Genomic DNA, 27,175 nt, shown 5'->3' with positions numbered 1-27,175 from the left:
ACATGAAATATCCCTTTCTGATGTGTCTTAATTAAACATGTTAAGGGCAGTTTACAAATCACTGTGTTCTGTTGTATTTTCATTTTATTTATACATTATACTTTTACCCAAAGTAAATTAAATATGTGAATACAGATGACGGTTAAGTCCTTTGTTCAGTGATCAACTAGTGAAAACTAGGCAGTGCTAGTACTTTAACTGCTAAGCAACCATTGTCCTTTACAGAATTGGTGTAGCAGGTTTGCTAGAGCAGTGGTCCCCAACCACCGGGCCGCAGACCGATACCGGTCCGTGGGTCATTTATTACCGGGCCGCACAGAAATAATAAATAATTAGATATTGCTACATCAGCAATAAAAACACTGCTTCCATTTCCAACACACGGGTGTTTATCGTTTCATATCACCCCGAGGTGAAAGCAGCGTCTCGTTGCATCGAAAAAAGCTTTTTTATTTAAGATTTTATTTTAAATACTCCCACCCCCGCCGGTCCGTGAAGTTATATCTTATATGAAACTGGTCCGTGGTGCAAAAAAGGTTGGGGACCACTGTGGTAGATAACTTAATATTATGGTCGAGTAGGACAGAATATAGCAGTTTGTGTCCAAACAAAAAACTTAATCATGTCTGTTAAGAATGGTGAAGTACCTGTGACGTTGCTATTTTTCTCCTTCGCCCTTGTTATGACATACAGTAAAATAATAAATTTTAATGTGCTCACTGCATATTACCACATTGGTTTGTATAGATTCTGGACAGTTTCTAATTGTCTGATTGGCATTGCTATTATAATGTGGTTGTGGGTGACTTGTAACACTGACAGACTTGATTGGTGAGTGGGTGACTGAAAGCGGCGCCTTGTCCGGGACAATGGGCTCCATTATTTTGAACAAAACACTTTATTCTCCCTGTACCAGCCTGATCCTAGCAGACAATGCCAGGAACATTATTGATGAGAAAGAGGATGATCTGTCACACTTTTCTTGTACAGTGTTAATCTCTGATAGCAATGATGAGTCAGGCAACCATGCCTTTTAATAATTAGCATTAGTAGCATCTGTAAAGTCACATAACATGTTATGTTTCATAACACAAATCTTCAGTTAGGTCTTAACTGCTTTTTTTAGGATTTTAAACGGGTTGTTGTTATTAAGCTGGTGAGTGTGTCACAGTGTTAAACCTCTGTCTGCTCTGTGTTGAATTGAAACATAGTGACCTTTTTAACAAATGCAGTTATGTTCAAACCTCCCCAAAAACAGTGTGAAGGCCTCAAAGAAGCAGATGATTAGGGGTAGGAGGTGGGTCACAAAGCACTTCTTTGGACTGCAAGTTTTTCAGCCAACAAGTTTGAAGTTTATTTTTAAAAAAAGAGACCATAATGATAAGAATCAAAAGTGATCACTGAGGAATAATCACTGATTTCTTTTATCTTTGCATGACACAAATATTTACATCAGATCTTTAACACATAATTCAATATAAAAGAAAAACAATCTGAGTAAATAGAAAATAAATTCTTACTTTATGTTAAGAAAAAGTGAAAAACTGTGAAAAATATTAATTGCTCCTTAATTACTAATTTAATTTAATCACTAATTCAAAATATTACAAAAGAATGTAAATGAACATCTAAGAAACTGCAGTTCTCACTTTTAATAACTGAAGATCAGTCTTTAACATTGAGGTGAAGGAATCAGAAAATATATTGGTATATCTTGTGTTATTCACACTGTTTCACACACCCACATGCGCATACACACACACTCAGAAACACAAAGGAGGTGTGCCACTTATTATCTCAGAGAGCTCAGTGCACAGCATAACTTTCTCCTTGCACATTTAGACATCAGTTTATATCAGAAAAACAAACCCATCACCTGCAAGTCTCTTTAAATAATCGGTTCATCATGGCAATGCTGTCAAGTGGAGAGCAAGTCATCAAATACCTCCTCTTTAGCTTTAATTTTGTTATTTGGGTGAGTTTTAACACATTTTTTTTCATTTAACATTTTATTTCAGTTTAATTTGTTTAGGCAGTAAACAGATTATGGTAAATCATGCTACAATGCTATTTTGTTGCATCCTTTACATAAAACATGTCTGATGATGGTTTATTGATGGCATGAACTATTTAACCATTTCTTTATTCAATTATACAACTGAAGTAATTCGTTTTATTCTGATGCAGCTGGTCTGAATGTTACTGATTGGTATGAAGGATAAATACAATTAAGGTTTACAATTACGGTTTACATATACTTAAATGTTACTTATACACTGTAAAGGCCAAAGGTATGTAGACAACTGACCATGAGCTTGTTGGACATCCTATTTAAAAAACACAACCATTAATATTGGAATTAGTTCCTCTTTGAAAGGCTTTCCACAAGATTTTGGAATATGTATACAGGCATTTGTGCCAGTTCAGTCAAAAAAGCATGTGTGAAATGATGCTTTTTTTGGGATCTGTTTGATCCCAATAGAGTTGAATGAAGTATAATGTATGTTTATGAACCTTGCATTGTGCACAAAGCCCAGTTATGCTGGAACAGGAAAATGTATTTTCCCAAACTGTTGCCACAAAGTTGGAAGCATTTTTGGAAACAATGTGGAAGCATATTTTTATATAATTGATTTTATACACCTGTTAGCAATGGGTGTGGCTGGAACAATGGGTGTGGTGGATTTTACTAAGTGAATGTGCATGGTGCAGTATTTTACAATAACTTTAGCAGGCAAATGCAATTCACATTAAGGTTTACATACACTTAGATGTTACTTATACACTGTAAGGCCAAATGTATGTGGACAACTGACCATGAGCTTGTTGGACATCCTATTTCAAAACCATAACCATTAATATTGGAATTAGTTTCCTCTTTGCAGCTATGGCAGCGTCCACTCTTATGGAAAGGCTTCCCACAATATTTTTGAATATGTATATAGGGATTTGTGCCAGTTCAGTCAAAAAAGCATGTGTGAGATGAGGCGCATTGTTGGGTGAGACTGTGCTGTTTGATCTCAATGGTGTTAAATGAAGTTAAATGCTCTGCAAAGCACTGGAGTTTGTTAACACCAAACCTGTATAATCTATGTCTTTATGAACCTTGCATTGTGCACAAAGCCCAGTTATGCTGAAACAGGAAAGCGCATTTCACAAACTGTTGCTACAATATTGGAAGAATGTGGAACCATATTTTTATATAATTAATTTTATACACCTATTAGCAATGGGTGTGGCTGAAACAATGGGTGTGGTGGATTTTACTAAATGAATGTGCATGGTGTAGTATTTTACAATAACTTTAGCAGTCAATTAGCAATCCAATTCAAAAATTAGACACGACAAAATGATGACATTGAAATATCACAGCGAGGCTTAAATGTTCTATGACCAATATATTGTGACTTGTGGATTATATCAAAAGTAATTGTGTGTCATTTTACCTATGAGTCGTGTGATGAGATGACGTGAAGGGGTGGGGTTGCAAACTGTTGACTTAAGGTGTTTACAGAGGATGCTGAGACAATGAATGTTAAGGGTTCCTCCATATCTGTGTTTCTTGTGATTGTGTGTGTTTAACACTTTACAAACAAAACTGATTTTAAGATAAAAATGTGTGTTGGACATATACACCGACCAAGCATAACATTATGACCACTGACAGGTGAAGTGAATAACACTGATTATCTCTTCATCACGGCACCTTTCAGTGGGTGGGATATATTAGGCAGCAAGTGAACATTTTATTTTCAAAGTTGATGTGTTAGAAGCAGGAAAAATGGGTGAGCGTAAGGATTTTGACAAGGGTCAAATTGTGATGGCTAGACGACAGTCAGTGGTAAACCGGCGACAGGGTCATGGGCGGCCAAGACTCATTGATGCATATGGGGAGCGAAGGCTGGCCCATGTGGTCAGATCCAACAGGCGAGCTACTGTAGCTCAAATTGCTGAAGAAGTTAATGCTGGTTCTGATAGAAAGGTGTCAGAATACACAGTGCATTGCAGTTTGTTGCGTATGGGGTTGCATAGCTGCAGACCAGTCAGGGTGCCCATACTGACCCCTGTCCACCGTCGAAAGCACCAACAATGGGCATGTGAGCATCGGAACTGGACCACGGAGCAATGGAAGAAGGTGGCCTGTTTGGGCAATGTTTAACTGGGAAACCTTGGGTCCTGCTATCCATGTGGATGTTACTTTGACACGTACCACCTACCTAAACATTGTAGCAGACTATGTACTGAGGGACAAATGGGGAGAATGTGTGTTCTGAGTAAACAATAAAAGCGATGTCCAGTACCTTGTTTGAGTGCCATGACCAATTTATTTCCACAGTATATTTATGCTCACCTTAGTACAGCTCAGTCCATAGATCTTCATGGGTAAGTTTTTCTTTGGATAGTTTCTTCTCGTACAAATGCTGCCTGCAACGCTGCCATTCTGACACAGTCAAAAACTGTTTGCTTTCCCACTCACACATCTGCCACTCATCACCTGTGTCTTACCTTAATGCCTTTCCTTTGATAATGCCTCACCTACAGTAGTGTTACCATACTTCTATCTCCTATTAAGTAAGATCACATTGTATGGTCACTTATTTCTAATATGAACTGTTTCACATGAAACCTCAAATGCAAGACATTGATTGCATGAGATTAAGTTTGTCTGTATGAGTAAATGGCAGCCCGTGCCCTTTTGTAGTGTGTACATACTATTTCTCGTGAAACTGTGATAACTGTGATTAAATTCAGTATAAATATGTCTGCCATATGTTGCCACCCCTCAAAAATTCCTGCCCCCCTCTTGCCACCCCATAAATATTTTTCTAGATCCGCCCGTGTACACCCTTTCATGAAATTGGTATTCCCTGATGGCTGTGGTCTCTTTCAGCAGGATAATGCGCCCTGCCACAAAGTAAAAATGCTTCAGGAATGGTTTGAGGAGCACAGTGAGATTGAGGTGTTGACTTGGCCTCCAAATTCCCCAGATCTCAATCCAATCGAGCATCTGTGGGATGTGCTGGACAAACAAGTCCGATCCATGGAGGCCCCACCTCGCAACTTACAGGAGTTAAAGGATCTGCTGCTAACATCTTGGTGTCAGATACCACAGCACACCTTCAGGGGTCTAGTGGAGTCCATGTCTTGACGGGTCAGGGCTGTTTTGGCAAAATTGGGAAGGTGGTCATAATGTTATGTATGATTGGTGTATATTTACAAAGTGTAGACCTGTGATGCCTAATGCTACCCATTTTACTAGCTTGCTAACCAAACTTGAGCTGAGGTGCACTTCAACATGTAGGAAAGTAAGCCTAAGTAGGAAAGTAAGCCTTTTAAGTAATCATAAAATTTGTCAGTTTATTAATACATAAATTCTGCCCTCCGTTCCTTTTCAAGAAAATGGCCTGAAATGAGTTACAGTTTGTCTTTCGACTTCACTCGCAAAATCCGCGATGGGACTGAAGCTCCCAGTGATTAAGTGATGGTGTAGAGATCAAAATAGCTGTCAATCAAAACAGGATTCAGCCTTTCAACTGATCCTCCAATCATCTTGCAGAAGCTCAACGTCCAGACCCGCCCACAGCTCCATTCACCCCTAGAGACGCTCAGCATCCGGGGGCGGGACAAAATTGTGGCATTTATCCAATGACCGGCGAGTTTCGAAGCAATGAAAAAAACCTTTCCATGCAGTTCTGTTGAAGTGAATAGACGCTCAACTTCTGTGGGCAAATGCATTGCTAAGGGAATGTATGAGAAGTTCGAGTCAGTCGATTTGTGATAAGTAGCTGATTCTGAATGAACTCGTCTTCGAGATGAACGTGTTCTAACGCATTTGTAGTCAATGAAATGTTAACACAACTGTACATATTTGACCATTTAATTTTTGACATTTTAGGGGAAGCTGAGCTTCCCTTGCAGTCTTAGAGAAATCACCACTGGTGCCTAGTAACTCTGGGTCAACATATACGAGAGATTAGTCCCAAACCAAAGTGTCATAGGAAGCAAAACAGGGTTGTTGACATGCAGCTGTGAAACATGTAATGACCTGGTATGCCAAACACTCTGGAGCATGACCAGGACTAGATTTCACAATGTCCTCCTCTGCTCTTTTAACCCCACATAGCACTTGTGGGATGATGTGGTTTACAACAGACAGACATTGTGACCCACTGTATACTAGCTGCACACCGAAAAACATTGCACAATACCACATTCAAAGAGTTGCACTGACCATATAAACAAAGGGGAGTGTCCAGCATGGTATCTTGTATGCAGTGGAGACGTTGCAAAGGGGAATTGAAAATGACTAAACAGGGAGGAAAGGGTTTGGCTTTAGAGAAGTCTTTAAACTGTAGTGGGATTCATTTTGAATTGGTATAATTGCCAGTTTCTGTGTTTGGTTGCATTCATCTGTCCCTCAGTTTTCCCTCTGCCATGACGACCTCTGCTGGCTGATTGACAGATTCAGAACTCATCTCGTGTAGGTGCAAAAATGCAGTCGGCTACTGCACACGTGTCGGAGGGGGCGTGTGTCAGTCTCACTTTCCTCAAATCAGGAGTGAGTGCAAAAAAAAACAAAAAACATAAAAGAATGCACCTTGTTGTGAAAATGAGGTTTCAGTTTTGGATTTTAATACATAAAAAGCATGTTTTCACTGTGCCATATAGATTACATAGGTGTTGATTAATAAGTAAAAATAACAATTATATCCGTTTACGCACACACACACTCACACACACACACACACACACACACACACACACACACACAGACACGGCTTGGTTTTCGGCCTGGCAATGCAGTGTAAATTGTAAACAGGTGTGTCCCTTTCCAAACTGTGTCCAGTGTAATAATTTGCAACAGGTGAACCTCTGAACACGTCAAGAATATTTAAAACAAAAAAGAATAAACCCTTTTGTAAATAAGAGGTTTCAGTTTTGGATTTTAATACATTTTTGAAGAACTTTGAAAGCATGTCATAAGCATATATACAGTATATATATATATATATATATATATATATATATATATATATATATACACTACCGGTCAAAAGTTTTAGAACACCCCAATTTTTCCAGTTTTTATTGAAATTTATGCAGTTTAATGTCTTATTCTACTCTGAAATGAATACATAGAACAAAAAAACAACTGAAATAAAAAAAATAAATCATGGAATTAATTTATAAACCAAAATGTATTATAAAAGTTTGATTTATTAAAGTAGATACCTTTGGCATATAAAACAGCTGAACACACTCATGGCATTCTTTCTACAATGGAAATTAAATATTCTTTAGAAAGTTTTTCCCAACTCTGTTGCAGATATTCCCATAAATGTGTGGCACATGTAGGCTGCTTTGCTTTCACTCTTCTGTCCAGTTAATCCCAAACCAGCTCAATGGGGTTTAAATCTGGAGACTGTGCTGGCCACTCCATGTTTTCAAGCTTACCATCTTGTTCTTTTTTCCAAAGGTTCTGACAAAGATTGGACTTGTTTTTTGGGTCATTATCTTGCTGTAGGATGAACCCCTGACCAACAACGCGCATCCCAGAGGGTACTGCATGACCAATGACACTGACAAAATGACACTTTGACACAATGAAAAGTACTCTGTGTGCAGCTTATATAACAGTGTAAATTTATTCTTCCCTCAAAATAACTCAATATACAGCCATTAATGTCTAAACCACCGACAACAAAAGTGAGTACACCCCTAAGAGACTACACCCCTAAATGTCCAAATTGAGCACTGCTTGTCATTTTCCCTCCAAAATGTCATGTGACTCGCTAGTGTTACTAGGTCTCAGGTGTGCATAGGGAGCAGGTGTGTTCAATTTAGTAGTACAGCTCTCACACTCTCTCATACTGGTCACTGAAAGTTCCAACATGGCACCTCATGGCAAAGAACTCTCTGAGGATCTTAAAAGACGAATTGTTGCGCTACATGAAGATGGCCAACACCCTGAAACTGAGCTGCAGCACAGTGGCCAAGATCATCCAGCGTTTTAAAAGAGCAGGGTCCACTCAGAACAGACCTCGCGTTGGTCGTCCAAAGAAGCTGAGTGCACGTGCTCAGCGTCACATCCAACTGCTGTCTTTGAAAGATAGGTGCAGGAGCGCTGTCAGCATTGCTGCAGAGATTGAAAAGGTGGGGGGTCAGCCTGTCAGTGCTCAGACCACACATCAAATTGGTCTGCATGGCTGTCACCCCAGAAGGAAGCCTCTTCTGAAGTCTCTACACAAGAAAGCCCGCAAACAGTTTGCTGAAGACATGTCAACAAAGGACATGGATTACTGGAACCATCTCCTATGGTCTGATGAGACCAAGATTAATTTGTTTGGTTCAGACGGTCTCAAGCATGTGTGGCGGCAATCAGGTGAGGAGTACAAAGATAAGTGTGTCATGCCTACAGTCAAGCATGGTGGTGGGAATGCCATGGTCTGGGGCTGCATGAGTGCAGCAGGTGTTGGGGAGTTACATTTCATTGAGGGACACATGAACTCCAATATGTACTGTGAAATACTGAAGCAGAGCATGATCCCCTCCCTCCGGAAACTGGGTCGCAGGGCAGTGTTCCAGCATGATAATGACCCCAAACACACCTCTAAGACGACCACTGCTTTATTGAAGAGGCTGAGGGTAAAGGTGATGGACTGGCCAAGCATGTCTCCAGACCTAAACCCAATAGAACATCTTTGGGGCATCCTCAAGCGGAAGGTGGAGGAGCGCAAAGTCTCGAATATCCGCCAGCTCCGTGATGTCGTCATGGAGGAGTGGAAAAGCATTCCAGTGGCAACCTGTGAAGCTCTGGTAAACTCCATGCCCAGGAGAGTTAAGGCAGTTCTGGGAAATAATGGTGGCCACACAAAATATTGACACTTCAGGAACTTTCACTAAGGGGTGTACTCACTTTTGTTGCCGGTGGTTTAGACATTAATGGCTGTATATTGAGTTATTTTGAGGGAAGAATAAATTTACACTGTTATATAAGCTGCACACAGACTACTTTTCATTGTGTCAAAGTGTCATTTTGTCAGTGTTGTCCCATGAAAAGATATACTTAAATATCTGCAGAAATGTGAGGGGTGTACTCACTTTTGTGATACACTGTATATATATACACCAATCAGCCATAAAATTAAAACCACCTCCTTGTTTCTATACTCACTGTCAATTTTATTAGCTCCACTTATCATATAGAAGCACTTTAAAGTTTTCTACATTTACTGACTGTAGTCCATCTGTTTCTCTGCATGCTTTGTTAGCCCCCTTTGTTAGCTGTTCTTCAATGGTCAGGACTCTCCCAGGACCACTACAGAGCAGGTATTATTTAGGTGAAGGATCATTCTCAGCACTGCAGTGACACTGACATGGTGGTGGTGTGTTAGTGTGTGTTGTGCTGGTATGAGTGGATCAGACACAGCAGAGCTGCTGAAGTTTTTAAATACCGTGTCCACTCACTGTCCACTCTATTAGACACTCCTACCTAGTTGGTTACTTTGTAGATGTAAAGTCAGAGACGATCGCTCATCTATTGCTGCTGTTTGAGTTGGTCATCTTCTAGACCTTCATCAGTGGTCACAGGACGCTGCCCACGGGGCACTGTTGGCTGGATATATTTTTTGTTGGTGGACTATTCTCAGTCCAGCAGTGACAGTGTGGTGTTTAAAAACTACATCAGCACTGCTGTGTGTCTGATCCACTCATACTAGCACAACACACACTAACACACCACCACCATGTCAGTGTCACTGCAGTGCTGAGAATGATCCACCACCTAAATAATACCTGCTCTGTAGTGGTCCTGGAAGAGTCTTGACTATTGAAGAACAGCATGAAAGGGGGCTAACAAAGCATGCAGAGAAACAGATGGACTACAGTCAGTAATTGTAGAACTACAAAGTGCTGGACAGTGAGTGTAGAAACAAGGAGGTGGTTTTAATGTTATGGCTGATCAGTATATACAGTGTATCACAAAAGTGAGTACACCCCTCACATTTCTGCAAATATTTCATTATATCTTTTCATGGGACAACACTATAGACATGAAACTTGGATATAACTTAGAGTAGTCAGTGTACAGTCTTCTGAAAATAACTCAACACACAGCCAATAATGTCTAAATAGCTGGCAACATAAGTGAGTACACCCCACAGTGAACATGTCCAAATTGTGCCCAAATGTGTCGTTGTCCCTCCCTGGTGTCATGTGTCAAGGTCCCAGGTGTAAATGGGGAGCAGGGCTGTTAAATTTGGTGTTTTGGGTACAATTCTCTCATACTGGCCACTGGATATTCAACATGGCACCTCATGGCAAAGAACTCTCTGAGGATGTGAGAAATAGAATTGTTGCTCTCCACAAAGATGGCCTGGGCTATAAGAAGATTGCTAACACCCTGAAACTGAGCTACAGCATGGTGGGCAAGGTCATACAGCGGTTTTCCAGGACAGGTTCCACTCGGAACAGGCTTCACCAGGGTCGACCAAAGAAGTTGAGTCCACGTGTTCGGCGTCATATCCAGAGGTTGGCTTTAAAAAATAGACACATGAGTGCTGCCAGCATTGCTGCAGAGGTTGAAGACGTGGGAGGTCAGCCTGTCAGTGCTCAGACCATACACCGCACACTGCATCAACTCGGTCTGCATGGTCGTCATCCCAGAAGGAAGCTGACGCACGAGAAAGCCAGCAAACAGTTTGCTGAAAACAAGCAGTCCAAGAACATGGATTACTGGAATGCCCTGTGGTCTGACGAGACCAAGATAAACTTGTTTGGCTCAGATGGTGTCCAGCATGTGTGGCGGCGCCCTGGTGAGAAGTACCAAGACAACTGTATCTTGCCTACAGTCAAGCATGGTGGTGGTAGCATCATGGTCTTGGGCTGCATGAGTGTTGCTGGCACTGGGGAGCTGCAGTTCATTGAGGGAAACATGAATTCCAACATGTACTGTGACATTCTGAAACAGAGCATGATCCCCTCCCTTCGAAAACTGGGCCTCATGGCAGTTTTCCAACAGGATAACGACCCCAAACACAACCTCCAAGATGACAACTGCCTTGCTGAGGAAGCTGAAGGTAAAGGTGATGGACTAAACCCAATTGAGCACCTGTGGCGCATCCGCAAGTGGAAGGTGGAGGAGTTCAAGGTGTCTAACATCCACCAGCTCCGTGATGTCATCATGGAGGAGTGGAAGAGGATTCCAGTAGCAACCTGTGCAGCTCTGGTGAATTCCATGCCCAGGAGGGTTAAGGCAGTGCTGGATAATAATGGTGGTCACACAAAATATTGACACTTTGGGCACAATTTGGACATGTTCACTGTGGGGTGTACTCACTTATGTTGCCAGCCATTTATACATTAATGGCTGTGTGTTGAGTTATTTTCAGAAGACAGTAAATCTACACTGCTATACAAGCTGTACACTGACTACTCTAAGTTATATCCAAGTTTTATTTCTATAGTGTTGTCCCATGAAAAGATATAATGAAATATTTGCAGAAATGTGAGGGGTGTACTCACTTTTGTGATACACTGTATATATAGAGAGAGCGAGAGGGAGAGCGAGAGCGAGAGAGAAGAGGACAGGACCTTATATACAAAGACAAATACAAAGAATTAGAAATACTACAAGGCACACCTACAAAGTTAAATGAAACCAACTACTATGGTAATAGTATGCAGTAATATGCATTATGCCACTTTGAACAAACCAATTTATTCAGACGCCCTTTATTGGCTTATGTTTGAACAGCTAGATTTTGTTGCCCCGCCCCGATTTCGCTTTAGCCACTCACGTGAAGCTCAGGTGAGAGTATAATTGGGAGCGGTTAAAGTCAGCTACTCTTTCTTCAGCTTATATCAGGGGTGGAGTAGAACACAGTCACGGTCAGCAGAGTCTGTTTCACACTCTTAGTTTGTTGTAAGGTTGTGTTTATTTTCTTCACTTTAAGCCTCTAAAGTTGAATAATGGCAGTAGGAGGGGGACTGAGTTGCATCAAGTACCTGATGTTTGCCTTCAATTTCCTGTTCTGGGTAAGTTTTCTGTTTCTGAAAGGAGAAACCACATGAATGGTTGCATGTTTTGTGCAGGTTGATGTATTTTGACGTTGGTTGGTACGAATATAGTTCTGTGTAGTTAACTAAAGATTTAACTAGACTTTTTGTTGTTTGCTTTATTACATTTGTTTGCTATATATAGTTGAGACTGACCGAATTGTAAACACGAAAGCTTGATTATTATTAGATCGGTTATCAGGTCGTTTGCTTTGGTTTTTAAGCATGAAATGACTTCCTGAACCCTCTCAGCTTTGTAGAATAGCAGTGCTTTTAGATAGTGTGCTCTATCTATAAATGTAGTTTGAGAGATATTGTCATTTTAAGTATATATAAATCTTTCTATTTTCACTACAGGCTTTGTTATTGTGATTTTAGGTTTACTGTAATATTAGCCTGTGGTTGTTATGGTACAGTCCGAAGTGGTTCAGGACTAATATTTAATATACACAAACCATCTAATCATTGCAAATACAGTAAATGCACATTTAAAATGACCCCCCCCCCCCCCCCCCCCATGCAATTTACTAAACTTTAATAAATGTTAATTGTAATCTTTATTGTAAGAGCTGTAGTGATACCAACTTTCCCATCGATACTGATACTTGATCCTCAGGTATTTGGTCGATATTGAGTCTTAACTCTCTTTATTCATTTTTTAATAGTTGCTGATATGTACTAATAAATATATAAACAATTCTGATATTTAAATTATTTTGCATTAGGAAAATTCTTACATAATAACCCTCCTATGTTTGAATAAAAACAACTTTTTTTAATACATTGTTTAGTCGTTATAGAACCTAACAAGTTTAATAATAAATCAGATGTGAACTCTCCATTTACTGCTTTTTTGTTTACACTGTAAATTAGTTGGCATGTTTAAGTGTTCGGTCCCCTGGCAGTGGCGGTTCGAGGGGGGTGCTTTGGGCTGGGGTCAGGTGGGGCCAGTGCCCCTGTGACAACAAAGCTGCACACCAAAGTAACCCACATTTTCCAGACGGACTGTTTTAAGGGGTTTTTACACTAAAAACTGTATAAATATTTACATTTTCGGCATTTAGCAGACGCCTTTTATCCAAAGCGACTTACATTACACTTACAGACTGAGCAATTGAGGGTTAAGGGCCTTGCTCAAGGCACAACCTGGCAGCTGTGAGGCTTGAACCAGCGACCTTCTGCTTACTAGTCCAGTACCTTAACCTCTAGGCTACAGCTTGCCCCGAATAAATAAAATGTTGAATTCTATTGAATATCGACTGTTTCCTCTCAATGACCACAATGCACATTTGGGCAGAAAGTAATTGGCCCCTCTAACATAGCCTCTGGCCCCTGCCTGGCCCCACCACCTCACATGGTCTAGAACCACCACTGTCCCCAGGTGGGGCGGGCCGGGTCCTTTCTTTGTGGAGTTCTCCTCGTGTCTGCGTGGGTTTCCTCTGGTAGCTCCCGTTTCCTCCCACAGTCCAAAGACATGCAAGTGAGGTGAATTGGAGATACAAAATTGTCCATGACTGTGTTTGACATTAACAATCTGTGAATCTTGTGTAACGAGTAACTATCGTTCTGTCGTGAATGTAACCGAAGTGTGTAAAACATGTTGTTAAAATCCAAATAAATAAATAAATATTCCACAAACTAAGGGGCAATTTGAAGTTATTTTGTTATATATTTGAAAACCAGAATAGAAAGTTAATCTTCAGCTTCAATAAGCCAAGAACACTGAGGAAGACGAGTGGACCAAGTTATATACACAAGATGTAGAATAGGTCATACAAAAATCACTCACCAATACTTACTACTTAATAAAAGGAGACAATCCCCCAACATGTGAAAGATGTCAAACACAGCTCACAATAAAACATATTTTAATCGAATGCCCCAAATACACCAGAGAGAGACAACAACTACACGTACCTGGAACTGTTAAAGAAACCCTCAACCAAGAAAACACAAGAACAATCCTAAACTTCCTGGTAAAAACAAAACTATAAATGGACAAATAGAAACAAGAAAAAAATGCCTTAAACATAACACCGATCATGCCATAAATAACACAATTAAGTGTATAAATCTTCAGCTTCAATGAAGGACTGTCACTGGCAGCTTAGAAGGTCTTCCTGACTTTTTGTTTTGTGGCAGCAATACTACCAACTACCCTGTTACTGGGCTCTTACGGATAGTCGTATTACTGTATATGAACCTGTGGAGAGTAAGAGTTTGTTTTATGACTGCTTGTTGAAAAAAAAAAAAGTTGCTAAATTTAAGCTTATTGAAGGCAATTGGAGTGTTTAGTATGAAAGCACTACAGCATAAATATTCAAACGAATGTGTGTGTGACTTCCAAGCTTTTTATTTGACTCTAATGTTAGCTCCTGGTCCTTTCATTTGTAACATGTGCCAACTGAAAAACAGTGGCTAGTTGTTGTGATGGAGAATGTGGTAAATATATTGCATATTAAAAAAATATATTGATAGAGCATGTATAAAGCCATCATGCATTTTGGTTTAAAAATGGTTTCAAAGCTATGAAATCTACAATCTACTTGTTCAAAAGCTACTTACTTACTAGAGAAATAGTTTTAATATTAGTATTGCTTAACTTTTAAACTAACTGCTGCCCACACAATAGCTTGGGCTGCGATGTTTGCAGGTATGTTGAGCAGAGATTGTGACGTAGATTACTTTCTTTTGAATGCCTTTATCAGGGTGAAGTATGTAAACGGGTTCTGCCCAGGTTATAGCATATCAGTGAAACTCCAGTAGCAAACTAAGGTGAGGACTTTCGCCAGCCACTATTGTAAGCACACACCATAGCCTCAATTCTTTTGACAATAAGCAGGTTTCAGGTTACACTTCAGTCCAGAGGAGTCTCGCCATTGGAACTTGCAAGACAAATTTAATTAAGTTTAATTGCTGGAAGCTCAGCTATAAACCAATGAGCATGAGCTAAGGAAACTTGTACCTCAGGCATTTATAAAGTAGGTTTAAAACTAGATGAGTTACATACCAAACACTATTTTTGTGAATAAATACCTTTACATTACTAATCAGCATCATCAGTAATATAATTTTTTTTTAAATTTATTTTGTATAATTGTATGTTCTATGCCGTGCATATCATTCTTGATTTGGCTCAGGTTTAGCCCTTCCTGATGCCCCCAATCCCCTTAATTTTAAATATAAAAGTAAATGTAAAAATGTATCCGATCAGTCATAACATTAAAACCACCTCCATTTTATCAGCTTCACTTACCATATAGAAACACTTTGGTTCTACAATTACTGACTGTAGTCCATCCGTTTCTCTGCATGCTTTTTTTTTTAGCTTGCTGTCACCCTGTTCTTTAATGGTCAGGACTCTACCAGGACCACCACAGAGTAGATATTATTCAGGTGGTGGATCATTCTCAGCACTGCAGTGACACTGACATGGTGGTGGTGTGTTAGTGTGTGTTGTGCTGGTATGAGTGGATCAGACACAGCAATGCTGATGGAGTTTTTAAATACCGTGTCCACTCTATTAGACACTCCTACCTAGTTGGTCCACCTTGTAAATGTAAAGTCAGAAACGATCGCTCATCTATTGCTGCTGTTTGAGTTGGTCATCTTCTAGACCTTCATCAGTGGTCACAGGACGCTGCCCACAGGCGCTGTTGGCTGGATGTTTTTGGTTGGTGGACTATTCTCAGCCCAGCAGGGACAGTGAGGTGTTTTAAAACTCCATCAGCATTACTGTGTCAGATCCACTCATACCAGCACAACACACACTAACACACCACCACCATGTCAGTGTCAGTGCAGTGCTGAGAATGATCCACCACCTGAATAATACCTGCTCTGTGGTGGTCCTGGGAGAGTCCTGACCATTGAAGAACGAACAGCATGAAAGGGGGCTAACAAAGCATGCAGAGAAACAGATGGACTACAGTCAGTAATTGTAGAACTAAAAAGTGCTTCTATATGGTAAGTGGAGCTGATAAAATGGACAGTGAGTGTAGAAACAAGGTGGTTTTAATGTTATGGCTGATCAGTGTGTAAAACCTTTTGTTTGCATTATTCGGTAAGTAAAAGGATATGCACAAAGTGGATCATCTATTGTTTGTTATAACATCATGTAGTTACCATGTGTGATTCCATTCTACAGTGTAGGATTTCTATGTTCAATCCAGTGTCTAAATAGTGTAGTGGTGAACCCTGTTCATTCAAACTTCAAAGCAATGGCAACTTCACTTTCTGTACATCAGGTTAGACTTCATTCCTGCGGGATTAGTAAATGCCCAACCTTTTTTGCAGTTGTATGCACAAAAATAGGCAGCCCACATCTATACTTATTTCACTGAGCTGGTAGTTTAGCTCTGTTTATTACTACTGTTTTACTATTCAGTACTTCATACCTATTGAGAGGGGGACCCCCACCAACATGTGAAACATGCCATACCATCTTAACAATAAAGCACATCATTATGGAATGTCACAAGTACAGTACAAATAGGAATCATGAATAATCTGATAGAAATTTTTAACTCTAAACAGTATAAAAAAAGTAATAAAATTTCTCAAACTAATCACAAAAGTGTGAAAACATCAGAAATCTAACGAAGCACCCCTCAGCCACAGTATTAATTACATGAAGACATGATGTTAAACCCTTAATCAACATATCACAAAAAAAACTGAGAACTTACATATATAAAAATAATAATAATAATAAACTAAGATGAAACAAGAAAGACTAAGAAGAAAATAAATGAATAAAACTTCAATGCTCCTGCCATGAATGTGACTGTTTATTTTATGGTTTAACACCATGTTAATACATTAAACAAACAAACTATTCAGTACCAGATACCAACTTCTGTTTTTCTACAGGAAAGAAATGCAAACGGGTGTAATTTGCATGTTTGTGTTGCTCTGTTCAGCTTGCAGGTACAGGAGTCCTGGCTGTTGCACTCTGGTTGCGCTTCGACAAAAGGACTGAAGGACTCTTTCAAGCGTCAGACGCCCCGTCCACTTTTCTCACTGGTAACAGCACACAGTTTTAACCCTCTTTAACAACACTAGTTAGTTTGCAGCATTTGGAATCAACACCCCACAACACTCACCATAATATTTAGGTTCCAGGTGTTACACCCAACCCCCCACTCCAGCCCTTCTACTATTCAGTGTTTTTGATAGGTGGTAGTCATGAGAACGGGGCACACCCTAAACTATGTGAGGAGCTGTTTGAATTGTGTAATTATAGTTAAGAGATTAGTTTGCAAATTGCACTGTGAACAAAAAGTTGCTATTTATTTATAGACAGATAAAGCCTATTTAGAATAAATGTAGTCTTGCACTACATGAGACTCATACACCTAACATTTATTGCATTAAGCAGACTTACAATTGTAAACTGAGACACTGCTGCCTTTTTTTTTTTTTTATCCCCACACATGCCCTTATATACTTATGTACAGTTATAGTCAAATATTTACCTACGCTTGCATGTGTGTGTCACCAGCTATACTAAATCAAAGCCCTCAACAAGGAACTAGGAGGTCATGCCAAGTTAAAGTAAACATCATCAATTTGAGATGTTGTATGTGCCCTTTTGACCAAGCAGGTGCTCGGACATCTCCATACAGACATGAGAGGGGGGTGGATTGGTGGATTTTTGCTCAGTGATTCCAAAGAAAGTAGACATACTATGAACCTGAATAGGGTAAAGTGGTGGTAAAGCATAAAAATGTAATTTTTTTTATGAAGCGTGTAGGGTGTCTAATGTATACTGCTGCATTTATATTAAAACATATACCACTACTACTAAAGTTTTACAAAAACTTAGATATATTCAGTAAAGGATTATGTTTATGGTGAGTGGATTTAGATGCTGTTTTCCACCCTCTTGTGTATTATTTAAAACGGTGCTGGCAATCTCTGGGTGATTGCAGAATTGCATTACTGCAGACATTTTCCATCAATAAACAATCAGCCCTAGTTGGCAGTGTTAAAACCGATAGACTTCGTTTTTTCCTTGAAATATATACACTATATGGCCAAAAGTGGCTTACAAAAGTGGTTACATGGCAATTGAGGTGGCACGATGGGTAGCACTGTCACCTCACAGCAAGAAGGTCCTGGGTTCGATCCCCAGGTGGGGCAGTCTGGGTCCTTTCTGTGTGGAGTTTGCATGTTCTCCCTGTGCCTGTGTGGGTTTACTCCGGGTGCTCTGCTTTCCTCCCACAGTCCAAAGACATGCAAGTGAGGTGAATTGGAGATACTAAATTGTCCAAGACTGTTCAATATAACCTTGTGAACTGATGAATCTTGTGTAATGAGTACCTACCCTTTCTGTCATGAATGTAACCAAAGTGTAAAACGTGAAGTTAAAATCCTAATAAACAAACAAGGCAATTGAACTAGTTGGATAACCCAGGCCGAAACCATGGACATTAATATAGAATTATCACCTCTCTTGCAGCCATATCAGTTACTACTATTATGGGAACAAAATGTTGTGTCTGAGAAATTTGTGCATATTCAGTCAAAAAAAAACATTTTTGAAGTCAGGCACTGATGTTGGACGACTGAGTGCGTTTAATCAAAAATTCAATTAATCGTAATTGTTCATTGGGGTTTAGGTTCTGGGGTTTGTGCTCAGTGGTGTTCCGTCAAACCATATCTATATGGGCCTTGCTTTGAGCACAGGAACAATTATGCTGTGATAAAAAAAATTACCTTCCTCAAGCTATTGCAACCAATTCGAAAGCTAGAAATGGGTGACTTAAGTAATGAGCTCAATAATTGTGAGCCATGTAGAAATACTTTTGGCTAAATAGTCTATTTAATACACATTTGTGTATCTTAATGGTTTAGGCTAAATGGATGTCAGATTTTGAGTGATGTTTGAGTGAATTGGGTCTGTTGGGTGAGCTGTGAAAACCAAGACTGAGTTTGCATACTCATTGTACTTTATGTAAATCATGTAATGGGAATAGCATGTATTGAACATTAAATAAAAAAAATTCTGGGTGATGTATGCAAACTATTTTGCTGTGCTAACACTGCTTTAATATGTTGGGACAAGATGATGGCAGTAACAACGAATACTGGTTTAAATAATTATAAGGCTTCAAAGTAATTTTACCACTGTTCTATCCTATTCAGGGTTGTGGGGTGGGTCAGGCTTTCTGTGAATCACTGGGTGCAATGCAGTAGCACATTCGGACAGGATGCCAATTCATTGTGGGGGATTTGGTGAATTGTGCTGACATCTTTTAGTGCCCCAAAGTATAAAACAAATATAATGTAGCAGTAATGTAAAAGTGTAACGTGAACATAAACACTGTGGCTAGTTCAGTGTTTTAACAGTAGTTACAATAGTTAACAGTTCATCAGAAGCTCTAACTGCTAAGCAAACTGTAGCTACACTGATCAGCCATAACATTAAAACCACCTCCTTGTTTCTACACTCACTGTCCATTTTATCAGCCCCACTTACCATATAGAAGCACTTTGTAGTTAGTTCTACAATTACTGACTAGTCCATCTATTTCTCTACATACCTTGCTAGCCCCCTTTCATGCTGTTCTTCAATGGTCAGGACTCTCCCAGGACTACTACAGAGTAGGTATTATTCAGGTGGTGGATCATTCTCAGCACTGCAGTGACACTGACATGGTGGTGGTGTGTTCGTGTGTTGTGCTGGTATGAGTGGATCAGACACAGCAGCGCCTAAATAAATAATACCTGCTCTGTGGTGGTCCTGTGGGGGTCCTGACCATTAAAGAACAGGGTGAAAGCAGGCTAAAAAAGCATGCAAAGAAACCGATGGACTACAGTCAGTAATTGTAAAACTACAGTGCTTCTATATGGTAATTGGAGCTGATAACATGGACAGTGAGTGTAGAAACAAGGAGGTGGTTTTAATGTTATGGCTGATCGGTATTTTCAAGCTTTTCCTTATTACATAAGTAGTTATTTCAAGTCATTTTCATGTATTTACCACCATGTCATTTATGGTCAGGGTTGCAGCAGGTCTGCTTCTATGAAATCACTGTGTGACAAGCAAAAAACACACCCTCACCAACCTACTGTGGGACCTCAGCCACCCCTGCTTCCCGACATAGCCAATCATGTCTGTATGTAAACGCCCGACCATCCAATAGAACTGCTTGGGATTCAAACCCCAGGATCTCAGCAGTTGTGGGCTAGTTTGGTGTACAGTTTCCACCCAAACACCCACAAGTGTAGTAGGTTTGGGCGGTATGACTGTTACGGTATACCGCGGTATTTAAAAATGGTGACGTATTTAAAATTTTTAAATGTGAAACGCCAAATTTCTGCTTCAGGTCTACCTTGTAAACTGAGACTGTAGGACATGCGCGAATCCACAGTAAGGGAGGGGTGTGAGTGGTAGGCGGTTTGAGCTCGCTGATTGGCTGTGGGGTGCTCACTGGTGTAAGGTGATGCCACACTGGCTAGCGTTAGCTGTGAGCTAACAAGCAGAAACTGAATAACGGCTCGTCTTTTAATTTTTCAAAATCAACATTTTTTTATCAGTTCAAGCGGAAATGAACACAAGCGCGTGCATGCGCGGACATGTACTTATTTACTAAATATATCTTCAGTGTAAATCGAGCACAAGTGTTGAGAAAAAGGAGCAAACAGTAATAATAACGTTACGCCCAATCCGCTGTTCTGACTCTTGTCTGCCATAGATTTTCCTGCTTATGTCAGAACTCTTTTTTCCTAAATAAAAGCGCTATATTAAGAAAAAAGAATGTCTCACCTGTCGTATAATGTGAATTATAAAATATATAGTCTGCCCCTTTAAGAATGTTAAGTGCACTATAGGGCGTAGGGAGCGAGTGTGTAGGGAAGAGATCGGATTTGTACCGTTTCCGTGTTTTGCACGGAGCTTGTGTGACCTGTAAAGTAGCGTTCTCATTAACCACTCAAATGTTTGGACTTTGAATTACTTTACATCACCGTCATCGCAACATGAACATTTACATTCATATTTTTTTGTTACGGTATAGAACTTAATTCTGGATTACAGGCATAACTAATCGTACACGTTCATACACTTTTAAGAAATATCTAACTATAAACTAAGCAGTTAACTTTTGAAATGTATTGAAGTGTGTAGCCTGCTATTATTCTGTTTGTATTAAAGTGTAATTGATACACATGCATTTATACTTATGCGTGTCTATTATAGATCAGACAAGATAAGCAAATCTTTTTATAATAAAACATTGAAATATTGTAATTACACAAGTGTGTACACTGTAAAGTTTGTGCCCCCCCCCCCCATTTAAACACATGGTTGTAAAATGGCTTCATACTAGACTTTTTTTTTTTTTTTTTTAATTTTTTTTTTTTTTTTTTTTCTCTCTCTGCATTATTCCAAATATTCTTGCCAATCTAATTGTTGCCAATTACTGCAGCAGTTATGAGGAATCCCCTCAGACATTCCCACCCTTGGCTGAGCCAATCATTTGTTCATATAGGTGCATGGCCTGCAGGCAGTAGAGCTGAGAATTGTACTCAGGAGTTTGAGATGTCAAAGTGGTTTCCTTGCACGCTTTACCACTGCAACCCCAGTAAAGTTGTTTGTCTTTTTGAACAGTTATCGTAATATACACTTTTTAAATTTCCATGAAGGTCCTTTCAGAATTTAAGCAGCCTAGTGGGGTGGCACAGTGGCTCAGTGGGTAGCAGTGTCATCTCACAGCAAGAAGGTTCTGGGTTCAATCCCCAGTTAGGTAGGTCTGGGTCCTTTCTGTTTGGAGTTTGCATGGTCTCCCCATGTCTAAATGGGATTCCTACAGGAGCTCCAGTTTCCTCCCACAGTCCAAAGATGTACAAGTGAGGTGACTGAAAATTGTCCATGACTTTGTTTTGACATTAAACTTGTGAACTGACGAGTATCTACGAGTAAGTGTGTACATGACGTTAAAATCCTAATAAATGAATAAATACGCATACTAGCCATTGGTAAGTGTGCTTTTCGGAGGGTTGAGTTAGCCCTGAATGATCCACTGTGGCAACCTGTAAATAGGTTAAAAAAAGAAGATTATGTTGGATTAATATAATAGTGCAACAGGTAGTGTGGGTACTGCTCAGTTTCATGGTTTTGGAGACCCAGGGTTAAGTCTCATCTCTTCTGTTTCCTCCCACCTCTCAAACAATTGCAAAAATGCAATTGGCTGAAGTGATCTTTCTGGGCTCCTAACAGTAGTGCATTCTAATGTGATGGCCTAAATGTGGCAGTATCTGTCACTCTCTCCCCATTCCCAAAACCATCACAATGGCTTCTTTCTTTGAATTTCTCCCGTCAACAACTGATAACTGATTTATTGTTGTCTTGTTTTTTCTTCTTGTATTATGTATGGTTCAAAACATTTTAGAATCCTGTTTTTCATCAGGTCTTTCCAGTAAGTTGCTCAGTTTAAGACCCACCAACGTTCCCACTCTGTGGGAAGCTTGGTGTGTAATGAAAAACATTTTAATGATTGGGTGTCTGGTACAGCGGGTAATGGATGGTGATATGTAAAGCCTGACTTTATCAGTGGATCTACTGTTTTGTTTGCACTCCTCACAAACTGTGTACGCCCAAGCTGAGCTAATGGGGGTGGCTTAAGAGTACAGTTGTTTGTATAGAAACCGCTTATTTGGCATGCCATGACTGCATCAGATCTGTTGTTTTGACGAGACTGAGCAAATCATTACTTATGTTTATGGCTTACTTGTTTTAATTAAGGATTCCTTATTTCTCTGCTTTTTTAAACCTATTCCTGTTGCATTTTCTTCCTATTACATTTACATTTTCAGCATTTAGCAGACACCTTTATCCAAAGCGACTTACATTACAGTATACAGTCTGAGCAATTGAGGGTTAAGAGCCTTGCTCAAGGGCCCAACAGTGATAACCTAGCAGTGGTGGGGCTTGAACCTTAACCACTAGGCTACAGCTGGCCCTGTTAGCAACAGTAACTAGTAATTACACATTGTGTTTTATTTCTTTGTTTTGTCTAGTCAATGCTGCTGTCGTAAAAAATTTTTTATTATTTATTTCGTAGAAATTGTAGAACTTTGTAAAACAACTAAATAAATTTTGTAGAAATTGCAGGATGTTTATGTAACCTGCTTGGTATCACAGTGGTATGTAAATACTCAACTGTTTGGTATTTCCTACATTTTTGAAAATAACTTGAGTAACAGTTAACTTTAAAAGTTTGGTAATATAAGCAGGGTAGCAGATTTGTAGGTTTTTGTCATATTAATGCTTTTAAAGGTGCTTGGGTGGCGCAGCGGTCTAATACGTTAGCCCAGTACCGCTGATATTCGGGATTCGAATAGCAACCGATTATGGGTGGCCAAACGCCACAGCATTGGAAGGTGCACTTCTCAGTGCCAGTCCCAAGCCTGGATAAAAATAAGGGTTGCACCAGGAAAGGGCATACGACATTAAAACGGTGCCAAATTGGATTAAGCCACTGTGGTGCTTCTAATACCGGAACAGCCTAAAGAAGAAATAAAGCAGCCTGTCTGTGTTTGAGGAAAGGAGGGCCAAATGGGTTTTAGCATCCTTGTCGCAGCTACATCTTTACTTTTATCCAAAGTGACTTCTTATTGTGACCATACATACAATCCTAGTGGTTGAGGGTTATGGACCTTATTCAAGGGCCTAACAGCAGCAATATTGCAGATTAGGGACTTGTACCAGCAATATGCTGTATACTAGTCCAGTACCTTAACCACTGAGCTACCACTGCTTTTTCGGGTGGCACGGTGGCTAAGTGGGTAGCACTGTTGCCTCACAGCAAGGAGGTCCTGAGTTTGATCCCCAGGTGGGGCGGTCCGAGTCCTTTCTGTGTGGAACACGTTCTCCCCGTGTCTGCGTGGGTTTCCTCCAGGTGCTCCGGTTTCCTCTCACAGTTCAAAGACATGCAAGTGAGGTAAACTGGAGGCACTAAATTGTCCATGACTGTGTTAGATATAACCTTGTGAATTGATGAATCTTGTGTAACGAGTAACTACCGTTTTTGTCATTAATGTAACCAGAGAGTGCAAAACATGACGTTAAAATCCCAATAAACAAACAAACAAACCACTGCTCTTTCCACTCACTGTCTGGTCGAGGCATTGACTTGAGTGGAGGATGAATAAAAGGAGAGGAGAGCAGTCAGCAGTACAAGCTGAAGTTCTCTAGATTCTGCCACTGGTCTGTGTAAAGGAAGTGGCTGGCAGGTTCATACATGTGTGGGGCGTGTGCTGGTTAGTGACTGTGTCATGCAGCTGGGAGTGGTTGCAAATTGAGTAAAACCAAATTGCAGTCATGCTGGGCTGAACATAATTTAATGAAAATAATAATGTAATAATTAAATAATTTAAATGTGCATTAAATGTTTCTAAAAGATTATTTAACTGAACAGAAATAATTAGCACTGGTTAATTTCAGACCTTTGTGTTACTATGGTACTTTTTTTAGATGTATTTATTTATTTTTATGTGCCTTGATTGGGGGTGGCATGGTGGCTAAGTGGGTAGCACTGTCGCCACAAAGCAAGAAGGTCCTGGGTTTGATCCCTAGTTGGGGCGGTCCGGGTCCTTTCTGTGTGGAGTTTGCATGTTCTCCCCGTGTCTGCGTGGGTTTACTCTGGGTGCTCCGGTTTCCTCCCACAGTCCAAAGACATGCAAGTGAGGTGAATTGGAGATACTAAATTGTCCATGACTGTTTTGATATAACTTTGTGAACTGATGAATCTTGTGTAATGAGTAACTACCGTTCTTGTCATGAATGTAACCAAAGTGTAAAACATGACGTTAAAATCCTAATGAACAAACAAACATTATCCTGTAACGGGGTGGGAGGGATTTAAAATGATTGACATTTAGTGTAACCATAACTGGCATAGTCGTATTGAACTTTAATTACTGGAGTAGAGGGGTGTATTTTAAACATATCTAATGAAATCTAAGCCATGTGTATAGATTATAAACTGTGCTGAATTTTTTTTTTATTGCTCTTTAGGTGTTTACATCCTCATCGTGGCTGGAGCCCTCATGATGGTGGTCGGCTTCCTCGGATGCTGTGGAGCCATCAAAGAGTCGCCATGCCTGCTGGGGCTGGTAAGTCTTCCAGCTAGACTAATCTGTTTGTGTCTTGTATAACAAATGCTTAATTTAGTGCCATTCTTGGTAATATTTGAAAGGGGTTTTTAATTATCAAGAACATGAAGCAGTCACTGCCGTGTTTTTGCCACTGAAGTGATTTTGAGAATGCTTTTGTGCAATGATGGATGTCATTTTATAGCTTTGCTTGTGTATTTTCTGTGAAGTTTGGAAAGGATGCACATGTAGTAAATGCTGACCTGTTTTCTTTAGTTCTTCATCTTCCTGCTGATCATCTTTGCAGCAGAAGTGGCTGCTGGAATCTGGGGGCTGTCTAATAAAGATAAGGTTAGTGATGTCTAAATAGTGTGTTTGGGTTTTTGTTTAATGGAACTAAGGGCTCAGGAAAATGTAGAATTTTATGCAATTTCACTTTCAACCACCAAGTCTTTCTGGATTTGGTGCAAATTTCCAGTGTCAAAAAATCCCCTTACAAAGCTGCAGCAGTGTCCTCAGTTCTCAAACTCTTAATGTCTTGTTAATAGGGAAGGTGATGGAACACAGAATGTGATCAGTGTTTTCACTGATCAACTTAGAACTAAGTAGGAGAACTTGCACAATCAGTGGCTGACTAAATACTTTTTGGCCCCACTGTATAGTCCACAGTCCATTGCGATCCATTCATCACCAGTGTTTGTAATGTTCCCACGACCTGTACAGTTCATGGGCTTTCCATCCAAATTCCTCTGAAATAAAGTTGTCTGAGCTCATTTTGCCTGTAGCGGGTATCCGTGCGCACAGAGGCCTGACAAGACAAAGGTGTGCTTTGACCAAAGATAATATTAAAGCGTCAATTAATAACTTATTTTGTCTAGTGATTTCTCACGCTTTTTGAAAGAAAAAATATTATTTAAAACACCCCTACATTTCGCAATATGTAGCAGCAGCAGCAGCTCGAGTAATTTCTAACTCACGGCCGCAAACTGGAAAAAGACCCGTGTTATCGCTATACAATATAAACACGATGTTGCTGTGTTAAAGCAGCGCAAATTACCACAGTGACGTATGTTTAAAGTGGCACATACAAAGCCCAATAAAAATCGTTTGTTTAAATATTTGATTACAATTTTAACGCGTTAATTAATGACAGCCCTAATTTAAGGAAATTTTACATCACAGCTTTACAAAACATCACAACTTCTCTGAAAATAGGGTTTATAAATGCTTTGTATTTTAGCCAAATAATTTTTTATGCAAAGATATTGCAGAATTCTGCAAACTCTCAATTATCCTTTCAAATGTCAGAAATCCTGGTTTATTCCTACAATATGATTTGCTTATATCTAAACCAACTCCACATTTTGAAGTTTGTACTGTTTATACAAAATGTAACACTTTCTCTTGTTTTATCAGATTGTGCAAGATGTTAAGCAGTTCTACACGCAGACGTACAATAATTACCTACAGACGAAGCAGCCAGCGCTGAAGGAGACTTTGAGGCTGATTCAGTTTGGCGTACGTGTTCATTCATGCAGTTTTTTGCCTTGTTGATTAAGTTTTGTATATTTAGTGCATCCTGACCAAGCGACATTTTTTTTCCTGTAATCAGCTTCAATGCTGTGGTACAACTGGAACAATTTTTGATGGTGCTGCTGACACTTGTCCAAAGAAGGAGGGCTTGGATGCTTTCATCACCACGGTAATAAATCTACAGTGCATAATCTATAACCATTTTGTCTATGCAAAACAAGAGCAGATTTTTTTTCAGTGTCCTATTTGCCATTTTGATTGACCGATTACAGTTGATACCTTTTTATTGTTCTTACTTTAGAGTTGCCCTGCTGCAATAGATGAAATGTTTGACTCCAAGATGCACATTATCGGCGGTGTGGGCATTGGCATTGGTGTAATCATGGTGAGTGCAAAGAAGACAAATCTTTTAACCATATCTGTAATACACAATGATTATTATGGACAGCTAATAAACTTTAACATAACATTAACTTGCTGGCAG

The 27,175-nt window shown here is 39.7% G+C and overlaps 1 protein-coding gene across 11 annotated transcripts in view; it reads left to right on the top strand.

Moving 5' to 3' along the window:
- The first annotated feature begins 1,904 nt into the window (after window positions 1-1,904).
- cd9b (CD9 molecule b) overlaps window positions 1,905-27,175 on the top strand; it is a 60,602-nt gene continuing 35,331 nt past the window's right edge. For 7 of the 11 annotated variants that reach the window (XM_062996353.1, XM_062996369.1, XM_062996411.1 and 4 more), the window contains exons 1-7: window positions 1,905-1,975; window positions 16,980-17,082; window positions 25,082-25,179; window positions 25,435-25,509; window positions 26,575-26,676; window positions 26,771-26,860; window positions 26,993-27,076. In XM_062996353.1, coding sequence (XP_062852423.1) covers window positions 1,907-1,975; window positions 16,980-17,082; window positions 25,082-25,179; window positions 25,435-25,509; window positions 26,575-26,676; window positions 26,771-26,860; window positions 26,993-27,076 — 621 coding nt within the window. In that variant the 5' untranslated portion in view covers window positions 1,905-1,906. Of the gene's footprint in view, window positions 1,976-7,529; window positions 7,561-11,813; window positions 12,037-13,857; window positions 14,034-16,979; window positions 17,083-25,081; window positions 25,180-25,434; window positions 25,510-26,574; window positions 26,677-26,770; window positions 26,861-26,992; window positions 27,077-27,175 lie in introns of those variants that run through there. The other 4 variants (XM_062996363.1, XM_062996357.1, XM_062996396.1 and 1 more) reach the window with 4 other exon arrangements.

This window comes from Trichomycterus rosablanca, chromosome 1, assembly GCF_030014385.1.
Source record: "Trichomycterus rosablanca isolate fTriRos1 chromosome 1, fTriRos1.hap1, whole genome shotgun sequence".
In the NCBI taxonomy this organism is placed as follows: domain Eukaryota; kingdom Metazoa; phylum Chordata; class Actinopteri; order Siluriformes; family Trichomycteridae; genus Trichomycterus; species Trichomycterus rosablanca.
Note: the sequence above shows the minus strand (reverse complement) of the source record. Positions and strands in the feature narration are given on the sequence as shown.